The following is a 12,544-nucleotide window of genomic DNA, read 5'->3' as shown; positions in this document are numbered from 1 at the left end:
GTGAGTATAATAAAACATATTTGTGTTATCTTGCAGGTCTGATAGGGGGGGCTTATCTACAACATTATAGAATGATGTAGATAGGCCCTGAAAGGCAGAGGCCGCATCTTATATCGGCCAAAATGTTGTCAGGTTCCCTTTAAAGCTTCTTGTAGCGCTGGCCCTTTAAGACTCTGGTTGGCGAAGCACGGCTCCTTCCTGCCAACCACACGGCTCTCGCGAGAAGTCAGCGCGGCAGCTCCCGGCGTGCATCGCGCGGGTTGATGACGAAGGCGGCGGCGGCCATGTTAGTTTAGGCCTCTGATCCGGAGAACGCAGAAAGGAAGAAGCGGAAGGAGAGAGAAGATCTCCGGGCGGCGGCAATCCGTGTCCATCCGGCGGGGGCGGCACCATGAGCGGCGGGACGCCGTACATCGGCAGCAAGATCAGCCTCATCTCCAAGGCGGAGATCCGATATGAGGGCATCCTGTACACCATCGACACCGAGAACTCCACGGTGGCCCTGGCCAAAGGTACCGGGGGCCGGAGCCGGGGGAGGGCGACCGGCAGTTACACCCCCTATATACCGTGTACTCCTCACACCTCTGTATATACACCCCCCGGTATATACCGTGTACTCCTCACACCTCTGTATATACACCCCCCCGGTATATACCGTGTACTCCTCACACCTCTGTATATACACCCCCCGGTATATACCGTGTACTCCTCACACCTCTGTATATACACCCCCCGGTATATACCGTGTACTCCTCACACCTCTGTATATACACCCCCCCGGTATATACCGTGTACTCCTCACACCTCTGTATATACACCCCCCCGGTATATACCGTCTACTCCTCACACCTCTGTATATACACCCCCCGGTATATACCGTGTACTCCTCACACCTCTGTATATACACCCCCCGGTATATACCGTGTACTCCTCACACCTCTGTATATACACCCCCCCGGTATATACCGTGTACTCCTCACACCTCTGTATATACACCCCCCGCTATATACCGTGTACTCCTCACACCTCTGTATATACACCCCCCGCTATATACCGTGTACTCCTCACACCTCTGTATATACACCCCCCCGGTATATACCGTGTACTCCTCACACCTCTGTATATACACCCCCCGCTATATACCGTATACTCCTCACACCTCTGTATATACACCCCCCGCTATATACCGTATACTCCTCACACCTCTGTATATACACCCCCCGCTATATACCGTATACTCCTCACACATCTGTATATACACCCCCCGCTATATACCGTATACTCCTCACACATCTGTATATACACCCCCCGCTATATACCGTATACTCCTCACACATCTGTATATACACCCCCCCCGCTATATACCGTATACTCCTCACACATCTGTATATACACCCCCCCGGTATATACCGTATACTCCTCACACATCTGTATATACACCCCCGGTATATACCGTATACTCCTCACACATCTGTATATACACCCCCCGCTATATACCGTATACTCCTCACACATCTGTATATACACCCCCCGCTATATACCGTATACGCCTCACACATCTGTATATACACACCCCCTGGTATATACCGTATACTCCTCACACATCTGTATATACACCCCCGGTATATACTGTATACTCCTCACACATCTGTATATACACCCCCGGTATATACCGTATACTCCTCACACATCTGTATATACACCCCCCGCTATATACCGTATACTCCTCACACATCTGTATATACACCCCCCGCTATATACCGTATACTCCTCACACATCTGTATATACACCCCCCGCTATATACCGTATACTCCTCACACATCTGTATATACACCCCCCGCTATATACCGTATACTATTATTTATTTATATAGCACCATTGATTCCATGGTGCTGTACATGAGAAGGGGTTACATACAAGTTACAGATATCACTTAGGGTACCGTTACACAAAACGATTTACCAACGATCACGACCAGCGATACGACCTGGCCGTGATCGTTGGTAAGTCGTTGTGTGGTTGCTGGGGAGCTGTCACACAGACAGCTCTCCAGCGACCAACGATGCCGAAGTCCCCGGGTAACCAGGGTAAACATCGGGTTACTAAGCGCAGGGCCGCGCTTAGTAACCCGATGTTTACCCTGGTTACCATCATACATGTAAAAAAAAAAATAAAAACCGTACATACTCACATTCCGGTGTCCGTCAGGTCCCTCGCCGTCTGCTTCCCGCACTGACTGAGTGCCGGCCGTAAAGTGAAAGCCGAGCACAGCGGTGACGTCACCGCTGTGATCTGCTTTCACTTTACGGCCGGGAGTCAGTCAGTGCGGGAAGCAGACGGCGAGGGACCTGACGGACACCGGAATGTGAGTATGTACGTTTTTTTTTTTTTTTTACATGTATGATGGTAACCAGGGTAAACATCGGGTTACTAAGCGCGGCTCTGCGCTTAGTAACCCGATGTTTACCCTGTTTACAAGCGAATGCATCGCTGGATCGGTGTCACACACACCGATCCAGCGATGACAGCGGAAGATCCAGCGACGAAATAAAGTTCCAAACGATCTGCTACGACGTACGATTCTCAGCAGGGTCCCTGATCGCTGCTGCGTGTCAGACACAGCAATATCGTATGGATATCGCTGGAACGTCACGGATCGTACCGTCGTAGTGACAAAAGTGCCACTGTGAGACGGTACCCTTACAGTAAACAAACTAACAATTACAGACTGATACAGAGGGGTGACGACCCTGCCCTTGCTGATTTACATTCTACAGGATGGTGGGGTAGGAGACAATAGGTTGGGGGTTGCAGGAGCTCCGGTGTTGGTGAGGCGGTAGCTTCGGTAGTGATAAGGAGGCAGCAGGGTCAGTGCAGGCTGTAGGCTTTCCTGAAGAGATGAGTTTTCAGGTTCCGTCTGAAGGATCCGACTGTGGTTGATAGTCGGACGTGTTGGGGCAGAGAGTTCCAGAGGATGGGGGATATTCGGGGGAAGTCTTGGAGGTGATTGGGTGAGGAGCGAATAAGTGTGGAGGAGAGAAGGAGGTCTTGGGAGGAGAGAAGGAGGTCTTGGGAGGACCGGAGATTACGTGAGGGAAGATATTGGCAGATTAGTTCAGAGATATATGGAGGAGACAGGTTACGGATGGCTTTGTAGGTCAGTATTAGTAATTTGAACTGGATACGCTGAGGGAATGGGAACCAGTGAAGAGATTTGCAGAGGGGAGAAGCGGAGGAGTAGCGAGGAGAGAGATGGATTAGTCGGGCAGCAGAGTTAAGGATGGACTGGAGGGGTGCGAGAGTGTTAGCAGGGAGGGTATACTCCTCACACATCTGTATGTACACCCCCTGGTATATACTGTATACTCCTCACATCTGTATATACACCCCCCGGTATATACCATGTACTCCTCACATCTGTATATACACCCCCCGGTATATACCATGTACTCCTCACACATCTGTATATACACCCCCTGGTATATACCGTGTACTCCTCACACATCTATATATGCACCCCCTGGTATATACTGTATACTCCTCACATCTGTATATACACCCCCCGGTATATACCGTATACTCCTCACACATCTGTATATACACCCCCCCGGTATATACCGTATACTCCTCACACATCTGTATATACACCCCCCGGTATATACCGTATACTCCTCACACATCTGTATATACACCCCCCTGGTATATACCGTATACTCCTCACACATCTGTATATACACCCCCCCGCTATATACCGTGTACTCCTCACACATCTATATATGCACCCCCCGGTATATACTGTATACTCCTCACATCTGTATATACACCCCCTGGTATATACCGTATACTCCTCACACATCTATATATGCACCCCCTGGTATATACTGTATACTCCTCACATCTGTATATACACCCCCTGGTATATACTGTATACTCCTCACACATCTGTATATACACCCCCGGTATATACCGTATACTCCTCACACATCTATATACTGTATTCTGTGGATTATAAGACGCACCCCATATTTTGAGGAGAAAATAGGGAAAAATGTTTTAAATAAAATGGTGGTGCTTCTTATAATCCAGGCGTCTTATTGCTTACCGGGGGTGGTGGGTGCGGTGAAGTGGGGTGGAGGAGGCAGGAGTGGGGTGATAATGCAGGCTGGAAAGAGGGGGTGTTCAGATGTTCTGCACTTTGCTGTGGGCGAACTCTGCCGGCATTTTGTGAATGGCCGCTGGGGGGGTTACATGTGCAGATGGATATTTTGACACCAAGATATCGGGAGATGAGCTCAGATCTCCTCTCTGAGATCTTGGTGCCGAGATCTCCGTCTGCCCATGCGCCGCCCTCCCTGGCAGCCATTTTCCGGGAGTCCACCACACACAAAACCATGGCACTGCGGGGGCTCTGGCCTTTGACATAATGTCGGCAGAGCCCCCCACAGCAGCACCGCCAGGCACCCGCCTTCTGCTTGGGTTTATTTCCTTCCGCCTTCTGTTTTCGGTGATTGCTAGTGAATAGAAACAATTAATGTGATCATGGTTTTTTTACTTGTATATGCTTTATCCGTAAGATAAAGTGAACCGTCTGCACATGCTCACATGTGGCAGTATCAGTCCTGCACTATAGGCGCTGGTGCTGCAATAAAAATGGTGCCTGTACTGTAGCCGTCCGACCTGCCAGTCATGAGAGATCTATTGCAGAAGTCGTATGCAAATTAGGTTGCAAGTGCACAGGGGGCGTGTTCAGGTATACTTCTATCTAATGATGTCATCGTGGAGGGAAGTGCTTTATTGTTAACTAGCGCATGTCCAGTAGCTAATGGATACAATACGAACAATACGTGAATAGTTCGGATGGCGGCGGCCACAGGAAGTGAGTTCCAGCGACTGGCCAGATGATGGGAGTTGTCATCTTCTGCAGTGTACACAATGGTAGTGCCGGATATTGACCGCACCAGTCGTCGCCCCTTGTCCAGGTTAGGGATTGCGCAGCTCTAACCTCCGTCTTCTCCTTCTCTTACCTTGTTGACTTTCTCCCTGGCAGTCCGCTCCTTCGGGACAGAGGACCGACCTACAGAGCGGCCTATTCCTCCCCGAGATGAAGTGTTCGAGTACATCATATTCAGGGGGAGCGACATCAAGGACCTTACGGTCTGTGAACCCCCAAAACCCCAGTGCTCCTTGCCTCAAGACCCTGCGATAGTCCAGGTAGGTGATGCCTTCCCTAATCCTTTCTCATAGATTGCGTTGAGTTATACTGATTTTTGGTCTATCTGTTTAGCCAAAGTGATTGGTTTCCCTGCAGCTCCCCCGCAGGGGGTAAGCGGCATTACAGGGACGGCTCCCTCAAATGAGCATGTTTTGCTTTGACCCTCTGTTGTTGTTCTTGCTGCCACTTCTCACCCTGGAGTCCTTAGTGTCAAGGGGCAGCTCAGACCAACCCTGCGCTGAATATGGCGATTCCAAGACTTCCAGCATGGAGGAGTACTGGACTTTGTGAAAATTGTACTGTGTTAGCAGGGCTGCTTCTTAGGACTGTCTGAATTTAGGTAAAGGCTTATTTCCCCCACCTAAAAAAAAAAAAAAATTGTCAGGGTCTCAGCAATCAGCAAGTTATTCCCTGTGTTGTCCTATGGCTGGGGGGTGACTTCTTTATGTGGGGAATTAAGACTTTGGACGTTACTGTTGTCCATGTTCTCATATTTGTGTTTCTCTTCAGTCGTCTCTAGGGTCTACGTCAGCATCTTCATTCCAGACTGTTGGCTCCTATGCTCCGTTCAGCAGGATGCCGGCGTACAGTCAGTTCAGCGCCAGCTCTCTAGTGCCCCAACAGTTCGGATCTGTTGGAGTTGGTAAGTTTCTTTCTCCAGCAGAATAGTGAGTGCAGCTCTGGAGTATAATACAGGATGTAACTAAGGATCAGTAATGTATGTACACAGTGATTGCACCAGCAGAATAGTGAGTGCAGCTCTGGAGTATAATACAGGATGTAACTCCGGATCAGTAATGTAATGTATGTATACAGTGTCTGCACCAGCAGAATAGTGAGTGCAGCTCTGGAGTATAATACAGGATGTAACTCCGGATCAGTAATGTAATGTATGTATACAGTGACTGCACCAGCAGAATAGTGAGTGCAGCTCTGGAGTATAATACAGGATGTAACTCAGGATCAGTAATGTATGTACATGGTGACTGCACCAGCAGAATAGTGAGTGCAGCTCTGGGGTATAATACAGGATGTAACTCAGGATCAGTAATGTATGTACATGGTGACTGCACCAGCAGAATAGTGAGTGCAGCTCTGGAGTATAATACAGGATGTAACTCAGGATCAGTAATGTAATGTATGTACACAGTGATTGCACCAGCAGAATAGTGAGTGCAGCTCTGGAGTATAATACAGGATGTAACTCCGGATCAGTAATGTAATGTATGTATACAGTGACTGCACCAGCAGAATAGTGAGTGCAGCTCTGGAGTATAATACAGGATGTAACTCAGGATCAGTAATGTATGTACATGGTGACTGCACCAGCAGAATAGTGAGTGCAGCTCTGGAGTATAATACAGGATGTAACTCAGGATCAGTAATGTAATGTGTGTACACAGTGACTGCACCAGCAGAATAGTGAGTGCAGCTCTGGGTTATAATACAGGATGTAACTCAGGATCAGTAGTGAAATGTATGTACACAGTGACTGCACAAGCAGAATAGTGAGTGCAGCTCTGGGGTATAATACAGGATGTAACTCAGGATTAGTAATGTATGTACACAGTGACTGCACCAGCAGAATAGTGAGTGCAGCTCTGGGGTATAATACAGGATGTAACTCGGGATCAGTAATGTAATGTATGTACACAGTGACTGCACCAGCAGAATAGTGAGTGCAGCTCTGGGGTATAATACAGGCTATAGCGATGGATCAGTGCACAATGCAATATTTTTACGTTTACTCACATTTTTCTTCAAATATGTTTGTGTTTTATTTTTCTAATTCGTTGATTTAATACCCTTTTTTAATTTTTCCTAAAAGCAGGGAATACCTTGACCTCATTTGGTGCTGAAAATACAACGGGTGCTGCTCTTCCCCCATCCTCCGCTGTGGGTTCTTCATTTAATCAAGAAACAAGGACTCTGAAAACGCAGTTATCGCAAGGTAACGGCCGTCGCCTGCATTTTCTGGTGCAATCACCAGGTAGACGTGATCGGCGTCCGTCCGTCTGATCCTTGTCATGTATGAAGGCGGCAGATTCTCCAGGTCATCCATGTGCTGCACTGATAATGGGGGCACGTCTGTTCCTTTCCTTGCTTGGTTTTCTTCTCTATGAATGCACCTTCCTTTCTATTAGCGATTTTACACTTGGATTTGTTATATACAGAACTCTCTGGGGTAAACGTTTTTTTTTTTTCTTTTCTTTTATTCCCTAACGTTGGACGGGATAGTACATCCGACGTCAGATTCCCTGCTTTGAGGTGGGCTCCGGCGGTGAGCCCACCTCAAAGCCGTGACATGTCAGCTGTTTTCAACAGCTGACATGTGCACGCAATAGGCGCGGACGAAATCGTGATCAGCGGTGTGTTGGCATGACAACCAGAGGTCTCCTTGAGACCTCTACTGTTGTTGATGCCAGATTGCTGTGAGCGCCACCCTGTGGACGGTGCTCATAGCAAGTAATTCTGCTACATAGAGGCGATCTGAGCATCACCTATATGTAGCAGAGCTGATCAAGTTGTGCCAGCTTCTAGTCTCCCATGGAGACTATTGAAGTATGCCAAAAGTATTTTAAAAAAAAGTGATTAAAAATATAAAAAACAAACAAAAAAGCATAAGTTCAAATAACCCCTCTTTCAAAATAAAACAATAAAAATAAAATCAAACATGGACCTATTTGGTATCGCCTCGTTCAGAATCGCCCGATCTATCAACAAAACAAAAAGGATTAACCTGATCGCTAAATGGCGTAGTGAGAAAAAAAGTAAAAACGCCAGAATTAAGCTTATTTGGTCGCCGCGACATTGCATTAAAATGCAATAACGGGCGATCAAAAGAACGTATCTGCACAAAAGTGGTATCATTAAAAACGTCAGCTCGGCATGCAAAAAGTAAGCCCTTACCCAACCCGAGATCACGAAAAATGTTGACCCTACAGGTATCGGATAATTGGGCAGTTAATTTTTTTTCCGCAAACTTTGGAATTTTTTTTTCACCACTTGCCATATTGACGGGAAAAAAAAAAAAAGTTATGGCTCTGGGAGCGAAAAACGAAAAAAGCTGTCATGAAGGTGTTAAATTCTATTTTTTTTTTTTTTTAATGCGCCTGACGTGTTTCTGTTCTATGGGAACCTGTGTGTCTGGGCTGATGGTTCTCCTCTTCTATTTAGGGAGGACAAGCCCCTTGCTAGATTCCTTACGGAAGAGCCCAACCCTTGAACAAGGCGTCCAGACAGCACCCGTCGCTCCGGCGGCAGCGGGCACCGGCAGGCGAAGTCCTGTATCTTCTAGATCTTTGCCATCCACGAGCCAAAAGACGTTGGAGAGTCTAGAGCAAAGAAAGGGTGAGAAAAACACCGACTGCACAGATTACCGTCCCATTGTGCACCGACCTCCTTCATTCATTCCTTGTTTTCTTGCAGTTGATGTACAGAAGTCAAGACCTGAAATGGATCTGCTCCGGAATGACAAGCAGGACCCCAACAAGAGACACGTTGGTATGTATGCCATGGGGGGGCTCAGGAGCGTCACCTCCGATCCTGAGAATGGAGCCATCGGCAACGTGAATCCCAGAAGTTGGACCCCTTACCTCTAACCTTTAACCCTTCCAGCACCTTTGGGTGGACCTCAGCCCAGAAGAGGACGCGGTGGCCACCGGGGCGGCCGTGGAAGATTTAACGTAAGAAGAGACGGACCGATGAAGTTCGAAAAAGACTTTGACTTTGAAAGCGCAAATGCACAATTCAACAAAGAAGAAATCGACAGGGAATTTCACAATAAGTTAAAAATTAAAGGTGAGAAGTTTTCAGGGGCTGATTTCTGTTTTTTTTTAATTTTTTTTATCGGACCCTTTAAAGACTAACTATTTTGTACAGTGTCTATCACAGATTTTTACATTTTCTTTTTCTATTCCTTATTTTTTCAATGCTCGTCCAGACGATAAACCCGAGAAGCCGGTGAATGGGGAAGATAAAGCCGACTCTGGGGTGGACACTCAGAACAGCGAAGGAAACGCCGAGGAGGAGGAAGTGCCGGCGAGCTGTTACTACGACAAAACCAAATCATTCTTCGACAACATCTCCTGTGACGATAACAGGTACAACTCCTGCACCTGTCATCTCTGTGCATTGGTTTTTCACATTTGCATTAGAAGATCAATTAAGAGCCTATGCTAGATCGCACACGCGGCAGCTTGTACTGCGCTAATCCAAGGGAATGTCTGGGTGACTTCCCACGGATTGTTGTCCTGTTTCTGACTTACTCCATCTTGCAGTAGAGCTGGATTGAGACATGTTGTCAGAAATGGTTTCTTCATTTTGCTTTTTCTCATTCATTTCTAATTAAAATAAAATTCTCCCTCCTTTCAGAGATCGAAGACCTACCTGGGCGGAGGAAAGGAGGATCAATGCAGAGACGTTTGGACTTCCTCTACGCTCCAGAGGCCGCGGGGGCTACCGAGGTAGAGGAGGCGGAGGGGGGATGGGTTACCGCGGAGGCAGAGGCCGAGGAGGCGAGAGGAGAGGCGGCCCTCCAGGAAGCAATTATGGGCCTCCCCGAGGTTTTCGCAGTGCATACAGAGGAGGACGCGGAGGAAGAGAGTTTTCAGACTATGAATACAGGGTAAGATCAACAGAGTAACCTGAGAAAAGCAGGGATTAAAAGTATCCGTCCGAAACCTAGCGAAACTGTTAAACTGTAAAGCGCTGCGGAATATGTTGACGCTATATAAAGATTATTATTATTAGCGAGGAGCGAAGTGATTCACCGGATCCTTGGCTTCAGAACAAGGAGCCCCTTGAACCGCCTCCTTCCTGTCAATATCTCGGGCTCCTTTTTTTGATTAGCTGGGGTGCTGTGACATCTTAATGCTGCCTAATAAGAGATGCTGGGATGCCAGCATTTATTTGGGGCCTTAATATGGACCCTGAGAATTTAGGCGCTGCTCCTTTTCCTGTTTTTATCACTTGCCCATTTGATTTTCCTGTACTCCAAGCTATGCAGGGAATGGCCCCTGACGCAGCACGGAGCTAAGGCAATGCAGCGCTACTTTCCTAATGGTGGGTCAGACCACCAACCATAATTAAACATCATTGAGATAAGTTACCACTATAACAGCAACCTAATGTTTTTTTACTTTTCTCTTGCAGAAAGACAACAAGGTGGCCGCCTAGTCCAGGATGGAAAGTGTTCGTTTGTTATGGTTTTTTTTTTTGTCCGTCTGGAGAACTTGTGTTCGGTCTTTTGTGAAGAATGACATTTATCTTTCTGTATATTTTGTCACCAGCACTGGGGGGGGGAGGGGAAAGGGGATTTTGACTACGTAACAAAACGTCTTCAGTGCAGCGGGGTCCTGCCAGAAACTCCTTTTTTCTTTTGGGTTTTTTTTTCATACACTCGGGAGGTCCCTGCAACACTAAAGTACTAGAAACGGGTGGCAGAAAAGTGACAAATCTTTCCATTTGTTCAACATTATTGAAACAGAAGAGTGAAGTCTGACACGACGTGGGACGGGAGCTCAGAACTTTTTTTTTTTTTTTTTTCCCCTGCATTTTTGCAGTTTACTTTGTCTGTTTTTGAACAGTTGTTTTTTTTTTTTTTTTTTTAAATTGACGTCCCGGCCGCCCCTTCTTCCTGCCTCAGACTCTGTATAGCAGCACATTTAGTCGGGTGTAGTACAGGGAGATACCGTTTTCTTAAACAAAGGACACTTTTTTTTTTTTTTATATATATATATATAGTTGTGAGATTGAGTTGATCCCACTGCCAAAGAACCCCCCCCATATCCCAAGCTTTGTTAAAGATGACAACCTTTGTATCTGGCGCATCTAGTGGCGCGTTCACCATCATCTCATTGTGGCGGGTTTTATTTTATTCTTCTAAGAGGTTTCCATTAGATAAGTTTTTTTTTTTTTTTTTTTTTTTTTCTTTAGGCGCAGAGATTAAAAAAAACAAAACCTATTTTGAAGTGCAGCAACATTAAACTTTCTGATGAGCCTGTAAACTAAAGAGTCCGCTTTATGGTTCACCATTTACTAATCTGTATTTCTAAATTTTTTATTTTTTTTTTTCCTTTTAATTTTTCTGTCTCCGTTCACATACAGAGCTGCGTTCAGCCATCTGCAGGTTGGCCTTTGGAAGTATAAAGGCCCCGTCTCACATAGCGAGATCGCTAGCGAGATCGCTGCTGAGTCACAAGTTTTGTGACGCAACAGCGACCTCCATAGCGATCTCGCTATGTGTGACACGTACCAGCGATCAGGCCCCTGCTGCGAGATCGCTGGTCGTGTCGGAATGGCCTGGACCTTTTTTTGGTCGTTGAGGCCCCGCTGACATTGCTGAATCGGTGTGTGTGACACCGATCCAGCGATGTCTTCACTGGTAACCAGGGTAAACATCGGGTTACTAAGCGCAGGGCCGCGCTTAGTAACCCGATGTTTACCCTGGTTACCAGCGTAAATGTAAAAAAAAACAAACAGTACATACTCGCCTTCTGATGTCCGTCAGGTCCCTTGCCGTCTGCTTCCTGCTCTCACTGACTCCCGGCCGTACAGTGAGAAGTGAGAGCACAGCAGTGACGTCACCGCTGCGCTCTGCTCTCAGTGTACGGCGGCAGTCAGTCAGAGCAGGAAGCAGGCGGCAAGGGACCTGGACACCGAAAGGCGAGTATGTACGGTTTGTTTTTTTTGGTAACCAGGGTAAACATCGGGTTACTAAGCGCGGCCCTGCGCTTAGTAACCCGATGTTTACCCTGGTTACCCGGGTGCTGCAGGGGTACTTCGGCATCGTTGAAGACAGTTTCAACGATGCCAAAGTCGTTCCCCTGATCGTTGGTCGCTGGGGAGAGCTGTCTGTGTGACAGCTCCCCAGCGACCACACAGCGACTTACCAACGATCACGGCCAGGTCATATCGCTGGTCGTGATCGTTGGTAAATCGCTTAGTGAGACGGGGCCTTTACTGCAGGTTTCTAACCTGAATTCTCTGTGCTGCTTTGGATGTGAATAGAGTAGTACTGGATAAAGCATTTGTGCAAACTTAACGGCTGAGGCCACAAACCCGTGTGAACGTGACCAGTCTTTTTTTTTTTTTTTGTTTGTTTTTTGTAACCATGGACCCATTAACCATAGACCTGCCACGCACCCCCTTCCCTAAACAGAGAGCCTGTCTATTAAAAAAAAAAAAAAAAAATGGCTGAGTCCTCCACTTCACTGGTGGCCCCCCATGGCATCTTCTTATTTTTCAAAAATTATTAACGTGAACCTAAAAATAGCAGAAGTCAGGCCGAGGCTGTGGGTTTTCCTCTCCCGCCTTGAAATCCCCCTGAA

The 12,544-nt window shown here is 47.1% G+C and overlaps 1 protein-coding gene across 2 annotated transcripts; it reads left to right on the top strand.

The window, feature by feature from the left end:
- The first annotated feature begins 209 nt into the window (after positions 1-209).
- On the top strand, positions 210-11,226 carry LSM14A (LSM14A mRNA processing body assembly factor). Of its 2 annotated transcripts, none has more exons than XM_077288610.1 (10): positions 210-512; positions 5,049-5,212; positions 5,724-5,856; positions 7,042-7,164; positions 8,391-8,564; positions 8,643-8,717; positions 8,832-9,014; positions 9,157-9,316; positions 9,588-9,840; positions 10,368-11,226. In XM_077288610.1, exons 1-10 carry the CDS (start codon positions 392-394, stop codon positions 10,389-10,391), a joined length of 1,410 nt encoding a protein of 469 aa, XP_077144725.1. In that variant the 5' UTR covers positions 210-391; the 3' UTR covers positions 10,392-11,226. The 2 variants fall into 2 exon arrangements, with proteins under 2 accessions (XP_077144725.1, XP_077144726.1); XM_077288611.1 differs by having other exon boundaries at positions 256-512; positions 7,045-7,164.
- The last annotated feature ends 1,318 nt before the right edge of the window (positions 11,227-12,544 follow it).

Source organism: Ranitomeya variabilis, chromosome 2, assembly GCF_051348905.1.
Source record: "Ranitomeya variabilis isolate aRanVar5 chromosome 2, aRanVar5.hap1, whole genome shotgun sequence".
Lineage (NCBI taxonomy): Eukaryota > Metazoa > Chordata > Amphibia > Anura > Dendrobatidae > Ranitomeya > Ranitomeya variabilis.
Note: the sequence above shows the minus strand (reverse complement) of the source record. Positions and strands in the feature narration are given on the sequence as shown.